The 22,241-nt window shown below is 36.5% G+C and overlaps 3 protein-coding genes across 5 annotated transcripts in view; all 3 read right to left on the bottom strand.

Moving 5' to 3' along the window:
* Positions 1 to 10,976, bottom strand: part of LOC126854795 (acetylcholine receptor subunit alpha-type acr-16-like) — a 138,210-nt gene extending 127,234 nt beyond the window's left edge. Inside the window, exon 1 of the mRNA XM_050601867.1 lies at positions 10,558 to 10,976. The gene's annotated coding sequence lies outside the window, so the exon portion shown is untranslated. The remainder of the gene's footprint in view (positions 1 to 10,557) is intronic.
* Positions 10,977 to 12,996: 2,020 nt separating this feature from the next.
* Positions 12,997 to 16,705, bottom strand: LOC126854787 (glucose-6-phosphate isomerase). The gene is made up of 11 exons (XM_050601847.1): positions 16,421 to 16,705; positions 16,027 to 16,120; positions 15,743 to 15,934; positions 15,562 to 15,642; positions 15,245 to 15,460; positions 14,913 to 15,152; positions 14,550 to 14,730; positions 14,366 to 14,484; positions 13,740 to 13,962; positions 13,366 to 13,432; positions 12,997 to 13,271 (listed from the first exon to the last, which is right to left on the bottom strand). The coding sequence occupies exons 1-11, from the start codon at positions 16,549 to 16,551 to the stop codon at positions 13,148 to 13,150; spliced, it is 1,668 nt and encodes a 555-aa protein (XP_050457804.1). The 5' UTR covers positions 16,552 to 16,705; the 3' UTR covers positions 12,997 to 13,147.
* Positions 16,706 to 16,980: 275 nt separating this feature from the next.
* LOC126854796 (autophagy-related protein 13 homolog) lies at positions 16,981 to 20,562 on the bottom strand. Of its 3 annotated transcripts, none has more exons than XM_050601868.1 (5): positions 19,797 to 20,562; positions 19,181 to 19,529; positions 18,915 to 19,098; positions 18,450 to 18,774; positions 16,981 to 18,004 (listed from the first exon to the last, which is right to left on the bottom strand). In XM_050601868.1, exons 1-5 carry the CDS (start codon positions 19,989 to 19,991, stop codon positions 17,792 to 17,794), a joined length of 1,266 nt encoding a protein of 421 aa, XP_050457825.1. In that variant the 5' UTR covers positions 19,992 to 20,562; the 3' UTR covers positions 16,981 to 17,791. The 3 variants fall into 3 exon arrangements, with proteins under 3 accessions (XP_050457825.1, XP_050457827.1, XP_050457826.1); XM_050601870.1 differs by having other exon boundaries at positions 18,459 to 18,774; XM_050601869.1 differs by having other exon boundaries at positions 19,803 to 20,562.
* Positions 20,563 to 22,241: the final 1,679 nt, after the last annotated feature.

Genomic DNA, 22,241 nt, shown 5'->3' with positions numbered 1-22,241 from the left:
GGGCCAACGCGCGTGAAACCGCCGTCCCACGCCCACCAGTCACGGGACCGTTAGAGCGAAGGCGCTATGCGCCCTATTATATTTTAAACCGGGGAGCGAACATGAATATTTTGTAAACATTTATAGTTGCTTACATTTAGACTACCGGGTCGGCACACCGTACCGGAGCACGAGTCGCGCGCTTGGGAAACCGCTCCGACCGTTTTCGAAACTTCCCGAGCCGCGAACGGACTCAACCAAATTGTTGAAGAAACAATTATCGCGCCGACGCGATACCGCCGACGCAGGGTATAAATAAGCGCTCCACCGGCTAAAAACATCAGAATCTTCTCCGCCGCTCTGAAGTTGGCAAGACGCTCAGAGCACTCCGAAGAAACCCATACGCTTTACAAGCAAGATAGAGGTTGGGTGTATTCCGCCTCTGCTGGGCTTTCCCAGCATCTCGCTATACAAGCGTCCCTACCGTACCTCCGATCGTCCGGCAATAATTCTAGCGGTGGGAAGTTACCCACCACCGACGGATATTCTCGTCTGCCGGATGCTCCTATTCCGCCACGAACCGTTCCCGCAAATCCGGAAAAGCTATCGCGAGGTATCTCGCGCGCCGACATAATCCGATCAAGACTCGCCATCTTTACGGCGACAGAATCCGCGCGGCTAGGGCCGTGAGACCGCCCTACGCACCGAATTTGGCGATACGCGATTCGCCAAGACGCGAGGCTCCCGCCCCTCGCGTAGACATCACCGCGCGCCATCACGATTACCTAGCCGACAGGTGCTACCACCCATCGACGCCAGGTATCGATTATCGCACACGACATTTCGATTCACCGTATATGATCGCGCCGTTCGCGAATGCCCTCCACGCGTGCACTCGAGCGCGTCCCGAACCGAATCGCACCACCGCGGTGCATCCGCATTACCGCCGAAATATATTATATACACTCATACGCTTATCATACCCGACTCGCACACTCATACATTATATACACGCACACTAGACATTATATACACGCACACTCATACGTTATATACACGCACACTCATACGTTATATCCACGCACACTCATCCGTCTTCATTCACGCACGTTTATACAACTATACACATTTGAAACCCCGCAGTCTGACAGAAATAAACACGTTATTTATTCTACACACGCCTTACGATACTTGCTATATCTTCCGAGCCCTGATCTCGCCGAGCTATCCCGCAACAGCGCTCGGAAAAATCCGACCGTTACATTGGCCCGAACAGATCCTATCCTATAGCAAGTATATACGGATTCGCGGCGAAATGAAAGGGTGGATATATAAACTGTCGAAAGCGCAATTAATAGATATTGCAGACGAGCGAGGTCTGGACACGACCGGCACGATGGACGACATCCGGCGCCGAATGGCCGGTGACGTCGACGCGCACCCCGAGGAATACGCGACGGGCAGCACGGGGAGCGTCGGAGACCGAAACGATACAAAACTCGCCCACCGCCGACGTGACAAATGCACTAAAGCAAATGAGGAAGTGGGGGGTTCACTTTGACGGACGCGACCCATTTGCATTTCTAGAACGGCTGGAAGAACTAAAAGCCGGATACGCCTTCCCAGAGAACACAATGCTACTGGGACTCCCCGAATTATTACGCGGAGACGCTTTACAGTGGTATCGAAATAACAGACAACGGTGGAAAAACTGGGGACAGTTCGACCGCGCCTTTCGGATACAATTTTTGCCGCGACGTTATCAGGCAGCATTAAGACGCGAAATATCAGACCGCCGACAACGATCGGGTGAGAATTTTAAAAAGTATATCGGCGACATACTGACATTGATGCGCCGAGCCGGTGGATTCTCCTCGGAAGAAAGATACGAAAGGATATATGAAAACATGCGGGCAGAAATAAAACGTTACGTCCGGTATAACGCAGCCGAAGGCATCGACGAACTACAAATGCGAGTAACCGAACAGGAAGAAATAGAAGAACTGTGCCAACAAGAACAAAAGACCGACCGTGCAGAAAAGGCGAGACCAAACGTCGCCACCGCATATAAGGAGGAATGCTGCTGGAGATGCAAGCAACGGGGACACACACGCCGAACGTGCAAACGACCCCCACGAAAATTCTGCTCACAATGCGGACGAGACGGCGTGTTCACAAGAGAATGCCATCCCGCGCTGGGAAACGCCAGGCGGGCCGGGTCGCCAGCGGTCAAATCCAGCGCCCCGAGCCCCGCATAAAGTATGATCCGAGACCGCACATAAGGATAAAAATAGACCGCACGCGCTTCCGAAAACTCATAGACACTGGGGCGGAAATATCATTTGTTAACGAGAAAACGGCACGACAATTACAACGGTACGGGCACAAGATGCAAGCGCATGACGGAGAAATACAGATGGCAAATGGGGAGTCGGCCACAATACCAGGAACCATCACCGCGCCCATACGCATTAAAGGGAGAACGATCCAACACAAATTCGCCATACTACTGAAACTAGAAAGCTCGGTACTCATGGGAGTGGACCTGTGGACACGAACAACGATCCGGTTGGAGCCACCCCGAACACATCAACGAAGAGGCAACACAACACTGTGCACAGCGACCGGAGGATTGGCCACACGAACAACTAACGAAGGAGAAAAACTACAGGAATTCTTGGAAAAAGAATTCGGAAAATTCAAAGGAATTCAAGGGCCAACGGACAAAATACAGCACTGAATAAGACTCAAAAATGATACACCAATCAAACAACGATATCGACCGCGTAACCCGGCAATGCAAGCAGTGATCGACCAGGAAGTAGAAGAAACGGAGGCCGCAGGAGTCATCGAACCATCCACGAGCGCCTGGAGCTCACCAGTAGTACTAGTAAAAAAGAAAGACGGAAAGTACCGATTTTGCATCGATTTTAGAAAAGTAAACGACGCCACGGAAAAAGATGCTTACCCACTACCACAAGTGACCGCAACATTGGAAAAATTAAGGGGAGCATAATACTTGTCAACGCTAGACTTCAAACAAGGATACTGGCAAGTACCCCTCGAACCAAAAAGCCGACCAATCACCGCATTCACGATACCGGGCAGAGAGCTGTATCAGTTTAAAGTAATGCCATTCGGACTGCACTCCGCATCCGCCACATTTCAGCGACTCTTGGACCGCATAATCGGCCCATCGTTTTAGAACCAAACGTTTTCGTATATCTAGACGATATCATCATCATAAGCAAAACGTTCGACGACCATCTCCGACTATTAACCGAGGTCCTCCGCCGGCTCCGCGACGCACGACTCCGCCTAAATCCGGAGAAATGTAAATTCTGTGTCGATCAACTCAAATACCTCGGGCACGTAGTCGACCGCAAAGGAATACGAACGAACCCCGAAAAAGTAAGCGCCGTCGCAAATTGGCCCGAACCACGCACGGTAAAACAAATCCGACAGTTCCTCGGGATGGCGTCATGATACCGACGGTTCATCGCAAATTTCTCGACCGTCTCGGCACCACTCACGAATCTCACAAAAAAACGCAAGGTGGAAGTGGGGAATCGAGGAAACAACAGCTTTCCGCGAACTTAAAAAAACACTGGTGTCAGCCCCTGTGCTCGCGTGTCCAAATTTCAACCGCCGATTCGTGTTGCAAACCGACGCCAGCACAAGCAGACTGGGCGCTGTGCTGACGCAAAATTTCGAGAATGGGGAACGCGTCATCGCATACGCGAGCCGAACACTCAATAGCGCCGAAAGAAATTACAGCGCTACCGAACTCGAATGCCTCGCGGTGGTATGGGGCATCCGAAGAATGAAGGGATACCTGGAAGGGTACCACCCCTTCACCGTAATTACCGACCACCAATCGCTAAAATGGCTGCAACGATTAGAAGCATCCACCGGCCGGCTAGCCCGGTAGCTGTTTGAGTTGCAGCAATACTACCTCGAGGTTAGATATAGAAAGGGCACGTTAAACCGCGTAGTCGACGCCCTATCGCGACAACCCGAGGTATGCGTAGCGAAACCGCGCTGATGCGGATGGTACTAACGGGTACTGGAGGAGACCGAGCGCGATTCCGCCAGCCGACCGGATTTCCGAGTACAGAACGGGAAACTGTACAAACACATCCTGCACAGCCTCAACTTCAAGGAGACAAACGCAGACGAACAATGGAAAAAATGCGTATCCAAAGACTAGCGAACCAGAATCCTAAGCCAGCACCATAACGAACCAACGGCCGGACACCTCGGCATCGCAAAAACCATTGCCAGAATAGCCGAATATTTTTACTGGCCAGGGATGTTTAGAGAAACAGCCGCCTACGTCCGAACATGCCCAACGTGCCAGGCACATAAAGCCGCCCAGGAACAACCAGCGGGCAAATTACACGCTACGAACATCCAAAAACCATGGGAACAGATCACGACTGACCTCGTCGGACCGCTGCCACGATCACGACAGGGACACACCTGGCTGTTCGTCATGCAGTCAAGTTTTCGAAATGGATAGAGCTAGCACCGCTAAGACAGGCAACAGCAAAGGCGACCACCAAAACGATAACAGAACGGGTGATATTACGCCACGGCCGACCAGAGTCAATCCTATCGGACAATGGAACACAATTCGTATCAAAAGAGTTCGAAAACCGACTGGCGGCATTCAACATCAAACACAAACGGGCACCGACATACGCACCGCATTGCAATCCCGTAGAACAAATTAACCGGACACTAAAAACAATGATAAGCGAGTTCATAGAGAAGGACCATAGAGACTGGGACAAACATCTCCCCTCCTTGCAGTTCGCTTACAACACCGCGGTACATGATGGGATATACATCGGCATACTTAAACCACAAGCGAGAATTAACGCCACCACATCATACCGCACCCGCAACAACAGGCATCCCGCCGGACATAACACGACGGAGACTGGACGAGACATACGAAATAGTGCGCATCCAACTTGCACTTTTCCAGCCTTCCAAAGGCAGGAAAAATATTACAACCTCCGCCGACGAGAATGGAAGCCAAAAATCGGCGAATGGGTGTGGAAAAAGGACCACCCGTTATCAAAAAAGGCCGACAAATTCAACGCAAAACTCGCGCCGAAATATATCGGGCCGCTCGAGGTACGAAAAATAGTCTCCCCAGTAATCGTAGACCTGAGGAGTAAGAGGGGTAAATGGTACAGGCACGTACACGTACAGGACTTAAAGAAAAACAAAAACAAGGCCGAGGACGAGGAAGACAAAACCCCCACCGACGACCGAGACAATAACACAAACGAAAACGAAGATTAAAACACAGTTTATCAAGATGACTGAAGCCGAAGACATCTTGAGAGAAATCGAGGAGCTTCTCGGAGAAACAAAGGGCAGCCAAACCCGGAAAAGGAACGGCCCGCACCGTCAACCGGATAGACAGAAAACCTCCGTCCAGACCACCGCCATCCAGACCACCATTGGCACACTGGTGCAGAGATCAGACCGGGAGAATGCCCGTAAGCTGCAAGCCTTAATGCAGCAACCGCCGCCGCTACCAGCCAGGCCATGCCGACCAACAGCCGTCGCACGCCGACCGACAACAACGACCACCGCGCCTCAAGGCACAAGAACCGAGGAACAACAACCGCCGAAATTATTGATGCCGACCGGATCGCTACCGCCGCCATCAATCCCAGTGCAGGTAGAACCGAGCATCGAGTTCGACATACCGCATTTCGCCGTCCACGTGTCCCGGAAATATAAGATCCGCAGCCCCCAGGGACACTGGATCATGCGGTTCTCCAAGACCGGACAGTTGAGATACCGCCGCCGCATCAACTAGGAAGAGAACCGACGAAGCCTCAAGTTCAGGCTTTAGTTAACGAGGGGGTGATGTAACGATGCGTACATCGTTATCCGGCCGTCCACCCGCTGAACGCCGCGGCCCGACGACCACCGGTCGGGCCAACACGCGTGAAACCGCCGTCCCACGCCCACCAGTCACGAGATCGTTAGAGCGAAGGCGCTATGCGCCCTATTATATTTTAAACCGGGGAGCAAACATAAATATTTTGTAAATATTTATAGTTGTTTACATTTAGACCACCGGGTCGGCACATCGTACCGGAGCACGAGTCGCGCGCTCGGGAAACCGCTCCGACCGTTTTCGAAACTTCCCGAGTCGCGAACGGACTCAACCAAATTGTTGAAGAAACAATTATCGCGCTGACGCGATACCGCCGACGCCGGATATAAATAAGTGCTCCACCGGCTAAAAACATCAGAATTTTCTCCGCCGCTCTGAAGTCGGCAAGACTCTCAGAGCACTCCGAAGAAACCCATACGCTTTACAAGCAAGATAGAAGTTGGGTGTACTCCGCCTCTGCTGGGCTTTCCCAGCATCTCGCCATACAAGCGTTCCTACCGTACCTCCGATCGTCCGGCAATAATTCTAGCGGTGGGAAGTTACTCACCACCGACGGATATTCTCGTCTGCCGGACGCTCCGCCGTAAACCGTTCCCGCAAATCTGGAAAAGCGGGGGTGGAGAAGGGCTGGCAAGAGATGTTGGGAGAGGTATTGGGAGAAAAGGGCAAGGGAGAGGGGTGGTTACGGGAATTAGAGGGATTAAGATATGGGGGAGAGAATGATGAAGGAAAAATGATCGGATTGGAAACTAGGTAAAGGATGAGATTCAAGAGCAAGAAAGATAGAGAAGGGAAGGCAGAAGGAGGGGAGAGAGAGAGAGAGAGAGAGAGAGAGAGAGAGAGAGAGAGAGAGAAGCCTGATATGGGATCTGTGAATGAAGGTGGGTGAAAAGAGGAAAACACGACATGAGCCGGAAGCGGAGGTCCCAAATTAGAGTAGGGCCTAAGGGCAATATTTGCTTAGGGCAAGTAGCGGTGTGTGTGTGTAGGTAGGTTAAAAATAGATAGAGGTTAAGTTAGGATAAATTAGGGTTAAGGCAGTTGTAAGCTAGAGATAAGATAAATGTAAGTGATTAATTTGTAAGAGATTGTAACCCCAAGGGGAATCAATAAATCATCCAAATCTATCTATATTATATATTGTAAAATATATTATAATATATAGTATATTATAAAATAATTTATTATATAAGATTATTTAATATTATTTAAGATTATTTAATCGTTATTCTCTTGAATGTTATAATATTTCTTTTATTATTTTTATAATATTATATAATTTAAATTATATAATTATAAATTATATTATAAATATAATTTATAATATAATATAATTTAATATGATTTAATATTAAAATATAATTTAATGTAATTATATTAATTATTTATATAATTATATTAATCATATAAATTAATTATATATATATAATTCGCGGATCACCTCTCGGGTGCATATAAAGCATGTTAAACTGCATAGAAAAGTTCTCTACCGTTTTGCGATTTTCATGGCAATTAATGAGAAATTCGAATGGAAGAGACGCTTTATGAAGGCTATGTACGAGCGTGTAGAACACTCTTCTCACCGCTTCACTGCGCGCCTAATATTACAGTAGGACGTCTCTTCTCGTCGCGCGCTAGTATAAGGCGTGGATTGGCCGATCTTTTTTAATAAATATCTCAATAATTAGTAGGAAAATCGTAAAATAGTAAAAGATTTTCCTATTCACTTTGACATTCTTTATATGCACAACCGGTAATCCGCGAATTATGGGACACCCTAAATGTATATATATATATATATATATATATATATATATATATACATATATATACATATACAGGGAGTTCCATAATTCGCGGACCACCTTTCGTGTGCATACAAAGCATGTTAAACTGGAAGAATGTATGTAATACGCGTACACGTTCTCATACATAGACACACATACACCACACATACTCATCGCGTATAGCAAACAGCTGATCGAGTGCGGTAACGGGAATGCTGTAACGGGATGATTTAAAACAATCGTTCGTTTTTAAAGGATCGTATTCTTGAATGATTTCTAAGATCATTTTTGCTTTATGAAAATTTGGTCTGAAGCTTAGTTTTTAAATTATAAAAGGAAATAGTGAGCGATTTGTGGGATGAGTACGCTGTAGCGCTCGAGTCAGCTGTAGTAAGCACCTCGCGTAAGCGCCTGCATCGAATGGTAAGTTGCGTCGCCCCTGCCTACCATATGTACCTGTCCCGTAATTCGCTCACTATTTCCTTTTATAATTTAAAAACTAAGCTTCAGATCAAATTTTCGTAAAGGAAAAATCGTTTTAGAATTCATTCAGGAATACATCCTTTAAAGACACTATACTTGTTTTGATACACCCTGTATATATGTATATATATATATATATATATATATATATATATATATATATATATATATATATGTCCGAAAATTCGCGCAACACCTTTTAAGGAAAGATAAAGGGTGTTATTCTGGAGAAAAGTTCTGTATCATTTTTTTCTATAATGCTTAATAAAAGAGTTATTGTTGAGTGAAGTCTGACCTATCATCACCGATCTTCAGCACATCGGTGAGCCGTCGTACATCTGAGCGCTCACGCACACTACCAGGCGCGCGGCTCACTGACCGTGCGTCCAGCTAAAGATCGGCGATGATAGGCCAGACTTCATTCAATAATAACTCTTTTATTAAACGTTATAAAAAAAATGATACAGAACTTTTTTGTTCAGAATATCATCCTCTACCTTTCCTTAAAGGATATTATGCGAATTTTCGGACACCCTGTATATATACATATACATATATTAAATATTAAATATTAAATTTAATCATTAAACATTTAATTTTTAAACATTAAACGTAAATTTATATATAAATATTATTTAAAAATGTTATCCAAAATATATGCATATTTAATCAAATTAAATAATGGATTAATATCAAATCGTAAAAATTTTAAAGTTTTTGTTTTGATTAAAAATTTTATATTTTTTTCTTTAATCTTTCTCTTATCTTCAAATTTTTTTCTCTAATCTTCAATATGCTTTCTGGATGATCTAAATAGTTTGGAATTATTATTTTAAATTATATATACAATGATAAAACACACTGTATATAAATATATTTTTTGAATATTGATCATTAAAACAAACTTGATAACTTCAAATATAATTTTAAAACGTTGCTATGCAACTAAAATCATATTATAAATAATTATTGATTTTTATATTAAAGAACGTAGAAATTCGATTTAAAAAAATTAGTTGTAAAAAACGAAGGGAGAAAATACTGTGATAAGTCAGAAACTGTTTTGGCGAAATTGTTAAAAGAAAATTAGAAATTGAAAAATTGTGAGTAATACATTAATTTAAAGAAGGAGTATACAGGTATGTAGCACGCCCTTAATATTTTAAAATTGAAATATATTTATAATAAAACTTTTTATTATTACATTTTTTTATAAAAACAAAAAAATTATATAATTATGTGTCACCTTATATATTAGATTATTTCTTATACTTTCAAGATTAAGTTACAATGTGACATCAAAACTTAGAATTTACTATAATTCTTTATTTTATCTTAAAAAACTAGGAATTATTATAAAATTTAATTTATTTATAAATTTTATAAATTTAAGATATATAATAAATAAGATTATTAAGATATATAATAAATTTCAAAAATTCTAAATTATTAGCTGTAATAAATGGCTCGCGCGCTTAGCGCACCTTTATTTTGTTTTAGTATCATGTATAAAATATGTATTAATAGTGATGAAAGATTTTTTTAATTTCATGATCTTTTTTTAGATATGAAACTTAAACACGAGTCATCATCCTTTAATATCAACGAGTCGCAATCATTCGATTATGGTGATTATTTTTCATAGAAAGAAGTTTTCAAGATAAAAGTTATTGCTATTAATAAAATATTTATATCGCTTACAAAAATAATTTATTACTAAATTTATATATTATTTTAATAGATGATATTCGGATAGATAGTTATATTCTAAAACAAAAATATTTAGAGAGATATCCAAAGAAATATCCAAAAAGGATAAATACGAATACAATTTTAATAGAAAATAAGCGGTCTGTTCCTGCGATAAAGTCTAGTATGTAAAAAAAGGCTATTATAATTTTATATTTTATATATTTGTTCTTAAAATTTTTTACTTTTCAGTTGATTATAATCCCGCACATTATTTTAAAATAAAATAAATATAAATAAATTTTGTAAAAATAATTGGAAAAAATACTTTTTATAGATTATTTCTATATACAATTTTTACTATCAATTTACATCTCTAATTCGTAACAATTTTTTTTTTTTTTTTTTTCGAAAAAAGAATCAGCGCTACAAATGCAACATAAAGATCAACAATTTATGGAAACAAATTATAAAGAAACTTCAAATAAAGGTCAACATTTTATAGCCTTTTTTACATTTCATTGTTTAACGTTATATTTCATTATTGGTTTTTTAATGGACAGAGACTCGCGGCTTATGCAATCCACTGTCTTGAAAGCGTGGAGGCTGGAGGTCCTTGCACCACCCTATCGTGGTGAATGCAATCACTAATATTTTTCATGCACTGAGAAGTAATGACTGATTTTTACTTACCCTATTATCCAAGTACCACCCACAATTACCTGGCTCGAAGGATCAAAATGTTCTCGCCTCTCTGATCACCTAGTCGGGTGGATGTTCTGAAATTGTTGGATGGCTCATGGGATTCAAGCTCTCCTACGATGAGACCTCTGATGGACCTCTAATGTCTTTCCCGTGCACTCGCGCTCACGCTTTTATTCATTCTCGCACTGTCCAAATTATCCGACAATTGTCTTTAAAGTCTTAATTGTCTTTGCGGTCCACTATCGTGTCTTATCTCGAGAACTCGCACCGTAACTATGTCGCCTACAAATCGCACTCTTAATTTCGCACTTCGTAACATGTCTAACCCGCTTAATGCTCAAAACTCGACTAGTCTTAGGCCGCGAACAGGAATGTTGTGTGCTTTACGCGGGAGGACTCCTCAGATCCCCGATAATCCCAAATAAGGACATCGAACGATAGGTGCAAAAAGTTGTTTGCGCCAATTCAAAGCTTCGAGAAGCTTCCAAGTCGAGTTATTTTGGTAACGCAAATTGCGTCATCGTTTCAACATTATAGAATACATTGATAGAATATAAATTGATAGGCCAAGAATGAAAAACGGCAAATGACACTATTAGAATTTTCATGTGACAATTTAAAAGATAAAAATACAAACAAAAATATAATACATACTTTTTATTTAATCTTAAAATTATCTTATAATTTATTTTTGCAATTATCTTATATTATTCTTACATTATATTACATTACATTAATTTTACTTTTATATTAACTAAATATTACATATATCAAATGTATAAATTAAGAAATTAGTAAGGCTCTCAAGTAAATCATAACTTATTAAAAATTCGCAAAATTCGGGTAAATAATAGCTAGACGCGGATGGTATGCCCTCATAGAAAATAATTTTTTCTAGTTGATTATATTGTGCACGCGACATCAAATTTTTTGGTCTAATACCAAGAGTACTAATAAATTTCAATTCGAGATTTGTGTTATATTCCCTCTTTACCTTCCTGAAGAAATGAAGGCGAGAAAAATATCGGTTACGCCGAGAACAAACCAACAGGTAGAAAAATTTAACAAAATAATAATGTTGGCAAAATTAAACAAGACATTTTATAAATGGAACCGTGTTTGGAGCAAGTCGAATATTCACTGGATAACATTTATCATGCGACCGTCGAAACTCCTGCTCGTTTATTATTTAGCATTGAGTAGCAAGGAAATTCGAATGATTTATTACGCAATTTAATTAGTTTAGATGATGATTCAGAATGCGATTCCAATTTCTAGTGAAATAAGGCTCAAACGAACATAAATAATGCATAGCATAAAATGAAATAAAAAATATAACTTGCGATGAAGATCAGTACGCGAATATAAAGTCAGTGATTATGTAGAAATATACATAATATAGCGCCCAGGGATCAATAAGAATAAATTAATAATGCATAAATTTAAAATGATCAAGAAAGTCTTGGATTGCAGTCATTATGTTATTATGGATATCATTTTCAATTAACTGAATGACCATACTATAGTATATCAGCATCAGATTAAATTCATTCTTATTTATATATTGATTATTGAGATTTAATATCCTATGTACAACGCAATTCTTTTTACGAATGTAATCAAGACTTGTTTTTTTTCTTTTAGCCTTTGACCGGGACGATCAAAATATCAGAATTGCCGAACTATAAGCGTACAATTGTTATATGTATATTGATCATGACTTGTTAATTCCTCAAGCAGTTATTAAATATTTATGGATATGACAGCATAATATTAATAATTGTTAGAAAATTATATTTTATTTTAAATTGTTTGATTCAATTCTAATAATATATTTGTTATCTTACAGATATACATTTTATATATATATATTTGATAATTTTTCTAAATTCATTACCTCATATAATTTTGAATTATAAAATTTATAATTTAAAATTGGAAACGATTTTTTTTACTTATATGCTTTATTTTCATTTTAATAATTTGATCTAATAATAAATAGAGTCTTTTTTATTTTATTTTTCGTTATTCAAAATATTATTCGCGAATACTGCATTAACACTATATCATGACGATAATATATGTAGAAATTAATAAAAAAAATTTGTCAAAAGTGGGCAAGATATAGTATCTCAAGAAAAGTACCTAACTTATAAAAACAAATTCATCTTCTGTATGTGATTATAACTAATATTTATATCTATATATTCAAGACGCTATAACATTTTATTGTTAGACCATATGTTAAACATAATTTATTAAGCTAAATGTGTGATCAAATCATTTTCATAATGAAAATTCTTTTCTACAGCTATATTGAAGTGATATTAGCAAAAAGTTTCATATAAAATTTCTTTTTATATCATAACGAATTAAGATTAATTAACACAAAATTATAGGAAAAGAATCAGGAATCATAAACAAAAGTACCTTAAATTATATAATTTTCTGATTTTTACAATCTTTTTTTATCAACTACATAGACTCTGATATGAATAATGCAACTACAGAGCTATTTATATTTGATTGTGTCTATTTTAAATATTTTATAACAGAACGTTACTGAATAAATAAATATTTAGGCTTTATAACGTTTAGCGAATGCTATCAAGCCATTAGTTGACGAGTCGTGCGTTGTGATAGTTTCTGCGGTTGCCAGCTCTGGTTCAATCGCTTTAGCTAACTGTTTTCCCAATTCCACACTGTATGTAAAAACGTTATTAATTTCTTTTGAATTGCACAAAGCGTTTCTATATATTATTAAAAAATATGAATCATGGAAAGATATTTTCTTACCCCCATTGGTCATAAGAATTAATATCCCAGATAACGCCTTGCACAAAAATTTTATGTTCATACATTGCTAAAAAGAGAGAACAAAAATAAAAAAATTACAGCAATTATCTATATAAGTGCATGAGTATACTATGATACACAAAATAATATTCAGTAAATCATAGTACAATTTATAGTAAAATTATAAGAAAATAGTTTCTTTTATGAAAAAAACTGATTTGTATAATTCTCAAGAAAAATAGTTTTAACTATGAAAGTAATGAATATCAATTTTCCTATATATCGATACTTGTTTCTTTCATAAAATATAGCTATCATCAATTACCATGATTTATCAAACAATTTGTATATATCAATAACAATGGTATATTTACCAATCAAAGCACCAAGAACAAAAGGTGTTAATTTCTTTACCACAATGCTATTTGTTGGTTTATTTCCCTCAAATATCTTATGTGGTAAGAGTGAATCTACTTTTTCGGCGCTCAATCCTGACTTTTGCAACTCCGCTCGAGCTTCGTTCTCATTTTTGCCTTTCATTAAAGCTTCAGTTTGCGCTAAAAAGTTAGCAAGTAAAATCGTATGGTGTGGAGGAATCTGAAACAAATAAAAATTTTTAAGAGAAAACATATGATGATATATAATGATATTCGGATAGCCTAAAAACAGAAACCATATAAAATTTTAAAAAAATTTAAAAATTTAAAAAAAAGCTCAATATTTTTTAAATAAAATAAATTCAAAAATTTGCATCATGCATATAACATATATTTATCTCATACATTAATTAAAGAGATAAATATATGTGTAAATTTAGTGTGATATTTTATTTCAAAAATATTGATTATATATATATATATATATATATATATATATATATATATATATATATATATGCTACTATATATGCTATATATATATATATATATATATATATATATATATATATATATATATAGCAGTCTATATATAGTCTATATAATAAATAAAAGTTATTCACCTGATTTTGAGTTTGAACAGGTATTATGAAATCTGCTGGTACAAGTCTTGTACCCTGGTGTAACAATTGATAAAATGCATGTTGTCCGTTAGTGCCTGGTTCCCCCCATACAATGGGTCCTAAGATTAACGGATTTTAAAATTAGTGTGCAATTTACATTCGTTATATATATCGTAAGACATACCAGTAGAATAATTTACAGTCTTTCCGGAACGAGTAACATATTTCCCGTTACTTTCCATGTCACCTTGTTGGAAATAAGCGGCAAATCTATGGAGATATTGATCATATGGTAACAATGCATGTGTTTCTGCCTTATAAAAGTTGTGATACCATATGCCAAGCAAAGCTAATATGACAGGTGCCTGAAAAGAGTTTGGAATAAATCATTTGTAATAATTTTTAATTTTAATTTTAATTTTTAATTTTTAAGATTATTAAGAGAAAGAAAACTTACTAATTTTCAAATATATATTAAAACCATTGTTTCTTTCACAATTAATCTCTACAGTTTGAATTCTATTCTATTTATACTCAGTAAACCTACGTTTTTTTCCAATGGCGCTGTGCAAAAATGTTGATCCATAAAATGTGCACCACTTAGAAGCTTTTCAAAATTATCAAAACCAATTGACAAACAAATTGATAAGCCAATAGCTGACCATAGTGAATAACGTCCGCCAACCCAATCCCAGAAGCCAAACATATTTTTCACATCAATACCAAATTCTTTAACTTTTTGTCCGTTTGTCGAAAGTGCTACAAAATGACGGGCTACTGCAGCTTCCTAGATAATTTAATATTATAAGAAAAAAATATATAGAATATAAAATAGATATATAGATATAATTAGTGTTTCAATTTTTAATTCACACTTACACCTTTCAATGCTTTCAAAAGCCATGTTTTGGCAGTAGTTGCATTTGTTATAGTTTCTTGTGTAGTAAATGTCTTGGAAGCTATTATAAATAAAGTAGTTTCTGGATTTAATTTCTTAAGAGTTTCAACTATATGAGTGCCATCAATGTTACTAACAAAGTGAACTCTGGGTCCAATGCTATATGCTTTTAAAGCTTCGGTAACCATAAGTGGACCCTGTTAAAAAGAAAATATAAATAAATATCAAATCTTAAAAACAAATATCCAACTATATAATAAGAAAACTTGTATAACAGAAAAAGTTTTATATAACTTACTAAATCAGAGCCACCAATTCCAATATTAACAACATCTTCAATAGGTTTATCTGTAAATCCTTTCCACTTTTTTGTCAATACCTGCAAATAAACACATTATGTATATATAAGATATATATATATATATATATATATATATATATATATATATATATATATGTACAGATAAAACAAATCTTACCTCATTCGTGAAATTTTTCATATGTTCCAACACTGCATTAACATCAGGCATCACGTCCTTTCCATCTACTAATATCGGTGTATAGTCTCTGTTACGCAAAGCAATGTGCAGAACTGCTCTATTCTCTGTGAAATTGATCTTTTCACCTGTAAACATAGCATTTCTTGCAGCTTCTACTTCCCGTGCACGAGCCTGTAGAGTGATACAATATATAGAAATTAAATATTTAAAAATACTCCATATAATTTTATACAAGTATATATACATATTTATAACTTTCATACCAAGTTGAATAATAATCTAAGTACTTCTTCATTAATCCTGTTCTTGGAATAATCTAACAAAATTGGCCCATCTTGCGGAGTAGGGAGTTCCAAGCTGATTTCAACAAAAAAGCACTATGAGTACTCATTTAATCTAAATTTATTTTGCAGTAGCGTAAAACAACATTTAAAATTATAAAATATAAAATATTTTTTTAATATTGGCCAATTTCCAATCCAATTTTCCATATTTAATAAAAAATTTACAAAATTTCTTTTTTTTAACACATAAAAGTGATTTTATGTATAATAGATCAATTTTATCAAATATATACATATAAAATAATCTTTTGCCTTAAAATGAATACTTTTTACAGGGTCATCTCAAGGTCACATTTAAGATGGAGTGACATACCTAAATTTTTCGAAACGTTTAGGATCTTGCTGAAACATATTATATATGTTAATCTTCGAGCCATTGCTGTTAAAATATTGTTGCAGTTCATTCCACGCAGGTTCGGTTATTAAATCCGTCTTGGGTTTCATTTTTGTAATTTAAGTAAGCCGCGCTTTTGACCTTCAAAAGTGTAAAAATTTGTCACCGGTCACCAATCACTATCACTAGCAACTATATCTTCTCGTTTACAAGATGGTGACTTGTCTTGGATCTTGCGCCGTCAAGCACTACATTCAGCTTTGTAAAGAACAAGAGAGATCTAGTGAGCGAGAAAAAGAAGAAAATGAATGAGAGAGGGAGAAGAGAGAGAAAGAAGGAGAATGAAGTTAAAATGAGAGAAGAGGATGCATCATATATGTATACGAGATTCTTTTTATGTGTATGTAGAGTGTGTCTTTCACATACACATTTCGAATTTAACTGATGTATCTCTCGTAATTATTTAAAAAAAAAATTAAAATTGTCTTTTATAAATATATCATTATTGGAACAGTTTTACTGTGTAATAGGATAATAAATTAGTAAAATGCATTTTTTCATAGTCAACTTATATTTATCAATTAATCTTATAATATTCAAGTGCGCAATTTACATTTATATACAAGCAATAAATTATATTAAGTAATCAATTATCACAACTAGTTTGTTTTTATTAATTATATTATGTAGTTTCTGCAATAATATGTAGCAAAACACTTGAGTGAGCAGTTTTACTCAGAGAATATCAAAGAATTAATGTGCTTCCCCAAACTTCATAAATCTTTGATACATGTATACTACATTGTATATTAACATATTTATATAGAATTTTCCAAAATTATTTAATATAAAAAACAGAAGTTTTCCAATGATTTCAACCATTTCATGTATAAACGACAAAGGCAATTAAAAAGGCTTCAATATCTAAAGATGGGATATACATTAAGTAAAGAAACGGTGAATGCAAACTGTCATTAAAATTTGGAGTATATTTCCTGTGACAAATGCAAGCAAAACATTGGCCAGTGATCTGCATTAATTCATTTGTAAGATGAGACTTCAAAAAAAGTTCGTGCATAGTGTGAATATTATTACATATTGACTTTTTCCCACTGTTTGTTTTGAATTCATACATTATTTTATTAAATAAAACGCGCAGGAATTATTATATCCAATATTTTTTACATAACAACGAATCTAATTCAATGAGAAAAAAAAGCGAGTAAATAATATGAATCTAAATATTCGCATTGTTCATTTACTTAATATATACCCATCTTAACATAATAGATATGCATACAATAAAGTTGTATACAATTTATGTTTTTCAGCTAGTAGCAGAGTTCAACCTTAATTATTATTTTCAGTTTGACACAATGACGACAAAATATCTTCGTAATGATGCATATTGGTTTCAAATGTTTCCAATTGTTTAGTAAGATCTCCCAATTGCTCCGCAAGCGTTCTTTCTTCCATGAAAGCTTGTAATTGCGGGGCACTTTGACAATCACGATAAAACGCTCCTACATCGCTATTAGTATTCGTGACGGCAAAAGGTGTTTTCTGCAACAATAATATTTAAAGTTTATTTCGTGCATGTATACAGTATGAAATTTGCCCAAAATATAAGGCTTTCTAAAAGTATTTCACCGGTTAATTGCATACAAATGTATATAAATATAATGTGTATATATATATATATATATTAATTTCATGAATATATTATACCATTATTAGTATTATAATAGTATTATATAAACTTCCAGCTTTATATATATACATACATATATATATATATATATATATATATATATATATATATATATATATATACACACACACATATGATATCCAGATGGTATTCTTTAAACTTTAATTTCAAATTGCTAAATATTTGTAAGTAATTAGGCGAAATATTTTTGTGTACCTATATTAGGCAAATTATTTTAACTGTGAGATATGATACAATGAATTGTGATATCGTGTTCGGATTAGGAGCATCAATTACCAAATCTACCATAATAAAATCATCGTTGGCACTAGTCATTGAACAACTACTCCTTCTAGATCCGTTTTGGGAGGCGCATTTTGAAGTCGTATTATCATTATTGAGTTTTTCGTTATTTCCGTTGTTGCTATCAGTTGCCGTTGCAGTCTTTGTATTTGGAGGATTCATTAGTGATACTGGAGGAGGTGACGTTTGTTTTGGTGTCAATAAGGAACTGAATGGTACGTCTGGTATCACAAGATCCTCCTCGTTAACAATTACAGGTTTGTTTATCACAAATGCACCAACTTTGATAGTATCACTGAGGGACTTTGATGTTTCCTCACTACATATTTGATTTATATACACACATATATATATATATATATATATATATATAAAATACACATTTCTTAATTAAATATTTTTAATGCAAGCTTTGTTACAATATTAGACATTTTATTAATTTTATTATTTGTTACTGACCTCTGCTGATATCGTGCATGACGTGGACTTAAATCTGAATGAAAATGATCGCTCTTAAGCATAATAGAATCTCGTTCCTTGTGAGTGGGTGATATGGTCATTTTTGTTCTGTAAGAGACTGACAAATGTATGGTACCTACTGGAGTACACAATTGACCCACTCTCATATGTTTATAATTATCACCTGTTATAAAACAGAAATGACATTTAAACAATATATAAAAAAAAATTCTTAAAAAATATCTAATTTAATAAATAAATTATACCTAAATTGTGTAACTGAGGCTCTCCCATGTATATTCGGTAGCACATAGTATAAGAATCAGGCCCTTGACGCCTGCTTAGTTTGTAAGCTGGCGCAGTTCTTGACACAGAGAGCAAGGATTTTAACAAAATTCCCATTCTGTTATACACAGTATATGTTACTCGCACAGTTGGATCACTTTGCTCTGGCAAAACACCAAGACTCCAAGTCTCTAGAACCATCTTGTCACCCTCTATCGTTTTCAGAGAAATTTCTATACAGAGAGGTACAGATGAACTAACTATTTCTCCGCACAACGCTCTCTTAGCATCAACCGAGACCTCCGGTAGCTCTTTTATTGCCAGATTAAACTATATAAAATCAAATACAGACATATATTTAGATTCTTTCAAGTACTAAGAAATAAAAATATGAATGTGTGTGTGTGCGTTGATCATGTGGACCATACAATTTATTTGGTTTAATTCAATACTTCAGTTTTGCTCTAAAAAGAGTAATTTCTACATAAAATACAGTCTAATTTTGATCGTTTGAAAATGAAAATAGGTCGAATAGACACGAACGAAAAGCAGCGGGATAAAAACCAAGTAAATTGTATGGACTAGAGCAAACTTTACTTTTACCCAATCGCCGGCGGAGGAGTCCGGTTTACATGTGGTATTGACTTTCTGGCCCGACCTTGATTGCACTATGATTTGGGCGGCTCTCAGCGCCAAATATTTCGTGAACTTCTCCAAATCTTTCTTATCTTGCATGCTTAACTGCGTTGACATTGTACACAATGTGTAATGTATAAATGACCGAGGCCTCATAGATACTCCGCGAGCTTACGGGAACGAGAAGTAGGAGAGTATCGTAGCATCGTCGGTATAATAATGGAGCACCGCATTCTTGGGACGCATGAGACCGCGTATTTCTATTTCTCGTATACTACACCCAGGAGCGCTTACACGCGCTCAACACGCACTCTACGATGCACTTCGACCTTTTCACTTGGGCATCTGAGTTTACAGGCGGATCTAATCGCAAACGCGATAGGTTTCTTTAGAAAGTTCCTCGGCCGACTCGTCATCATTGATGCGTTGTGTGCGAGCCGATGCGTACACGTGGTGCGGGCAGGTGGTAATCCTTATCAGAAGCTTCGAAAGATCAAGGGTCAACCCAGAAAGCAGTCGCGAAAGCACCAGCAGATCGACAAGAAATTTATAACCTTGTGTTGAAATTCTCGCCTTCCAAATAGTCGGACATGCGAGAATATCGACAAATTCTTTTTTTTTCTTCTATTTTATATTTTTACAACACACGCCACGCAGATCGATCAAAAGGAGAAATCACGTTGCTCTCCTCACCGTTCGCTCGGTAGCTCTCCATTCCACAAGTATATTCCCAAATATATATATTTCCAAATGGAGGTGTAAATGCACCACGCATGCGTCGCTCGCGTCTAAAGGCGGCTTTACATGACAGCATCGAGCGTCTGCGCAGAATATTGTTGTCCAGAATTCTATTTATTTCATTTATTTTATTGTATAATAATAATTATCTTAAATCTTTAAAAATTAACTAATCAAAATGCTAATCAATCAATAAAAAATTTGTTGTACAATAGATGTAATACCGGCCTAAAGCTTTTGCGACGCACAATGCAAAGTGCTAGGAATCGATCGTGTAACTTTTTCCTTAGGGCGGAAACGTGAAAAGTAAAAAATTTTACCATTAATTTCAATTTTTCAAAGGAAAATTTTTCACGTTTCCGCCCTAGGGAAAAAGTTACATGATCAACCCTCTGGTTTAAATGCAAGCTAATAAATTATTAGAAATGCTGCTTGCAATGTTCTAACAAAAAGTTTATTCGTTTGACTGTCAGATAGAGAGGATTTCTAAAATCTTTATCAAGATTTTAGGAAATGATTTTATTTTACTTTATTTTATTTTATTTTATATTAAGAATTTTATTTTATTTTTTCTTTAGAAAAGGATTCTAGGATTCTATTTTAATGCAAGCATGCACGTCGCTCGCCATTAAGGTCAAAAGTATTGCAAATAAAATTGTGCAAGTTACATTTGTATAAAGTGCTACTTATTAATTGATATATTTTGGAGTGACTATATAACTAGATGCGTAAACATAATTAATTGTTTTTTTTTAATGAATGACACGAGAAGGTGCTCCAAAATAGTGAAATAAAAAAAGTGGAGAAGGAGGAGGCGCGAAATAATCAAGAGATGAATTATTTATTATTATTTTTAAAGTATTATTTAAAGGAAAATTTCAATGCGCACAATAATTACTACCTGAATGTTTTCCAACAAAAAGACACATAGAAAAACACAATATCTCAATGAATAAGACAATATTTTTGAAAATTTTTTGGAAATTTTTAAAAACATTTTTAAAAATATTGTCTCATTGCAACTACCTATTGAATAGAGAATTTTTAAAGTCTCAAAAATTTTTCTATTTGATAGCCGATAGCCAATTATATGATTTGTCTCTCTCTGTGCATCTGCTAGAAAACACATCTCTGTATCTGCAAGATTTCACCACAGGTGCGTTCCATTTAACGACCGCAACGCTCCTGAGCATCATATCTGTCTTTGTCTAATTTTCGATAAACGACAAGGATGAAATGATATCGTGAGTGTCGCGGGAACACGTCCCACGAAGCGCCATCCCACCACACGCCATAGCGTGAGTGGGGATCCGACCAGCCGGGTATAAAAGACAGGTCGTCGAACACTCCGGCACCTTTTCCTTTCCTGCTCCTTGCTTGATCTTGTCAGTCTCGGTGTCCACATCCAGGCTCCTAAATTCTATATCTTTCTTTCTAATCGGGTGACGAGCGTTCTCGTTGCTCTACCGGGTGTTCCCGGTCTATTCCTGATTTCTTTGATATTTCCTGGGTGGCGGGTGCTCTCTCTACTCTGCCGGGCGTTCCCGGAATCCCATCTCTCCCTACACGGCGATACAGTCTGGGTATCGCACGCCACATTCGTGTGGCAATAGGGCTTGTGCCCTAATAACGTTGGACAGTTTTGCTTCGAGCAAGTGAGCCAGGTTT

This window comes from Cataglyphis hispanica, chromosome 14, assembly GCF_021464435.1.
Source record: "Cataglyphis hispanica isolate Lineage 1 chromosome 14, ULB_Chis1_1.0, whole genome shotgun sequence".
Classification (NCBI taxonomy): domain Eukaryota; kingdom Metazoa; phylum Arthropoda; class Insecta; order Hymenoptera; family Formicidae; genus Cataglyphis; species Cataglyphis hispanica.
The sequence above is the reverse complement of the archived record's forward strand: the minus strand, read 5'-3'. Positions and strand labels throughout refer to the sequence as shown.

Bases quoted from the DNA above. Each gene is read 5' to 3' on its own strand.
- LOC126854787 (XM_050601847.1), bottom strand. From the start codon at position 16,551: ATGAAACCCAAGACGGATTTAATAACCGAACCTGCGTGGAATGAACTG. The intron at 14,731-14,912 runs GTAGGTTTACTG...AACTCTTTTCAG, and splicing joins CAGCGCCATTGGAAAAAAAC to GCACCTGTCATATTAGCTTT. The intron at 13,433-13,739 runs GTAAATATACCA...CTCTCTTTTTAG, and splicing joins TGTTCTTGGTGCTTTGATTG to CAATGTATGAACATAAAATT.
- LOC126854796 (XM_050601868.1), bottom strand. From the start codon at position 19,991: ATGAGGCCTCGGTCATTTATACATTACACATTGTGTACAATGTCAACG. The intron at 19,530-19,796 runs GTAAAGTTTGCT...GATTTTATATAG, and splicing joins CCGCCGGCGATTGGGTAAAA to TTTAATCTGGCAATAAAAGA. The intron at 18,775-18,914 runs GTCAGTAACAAA...TCAAATATGTAG, and splicing joins CATGCACGATATCAGCAGAG to TGAGGAAACATCAAAGTCCC.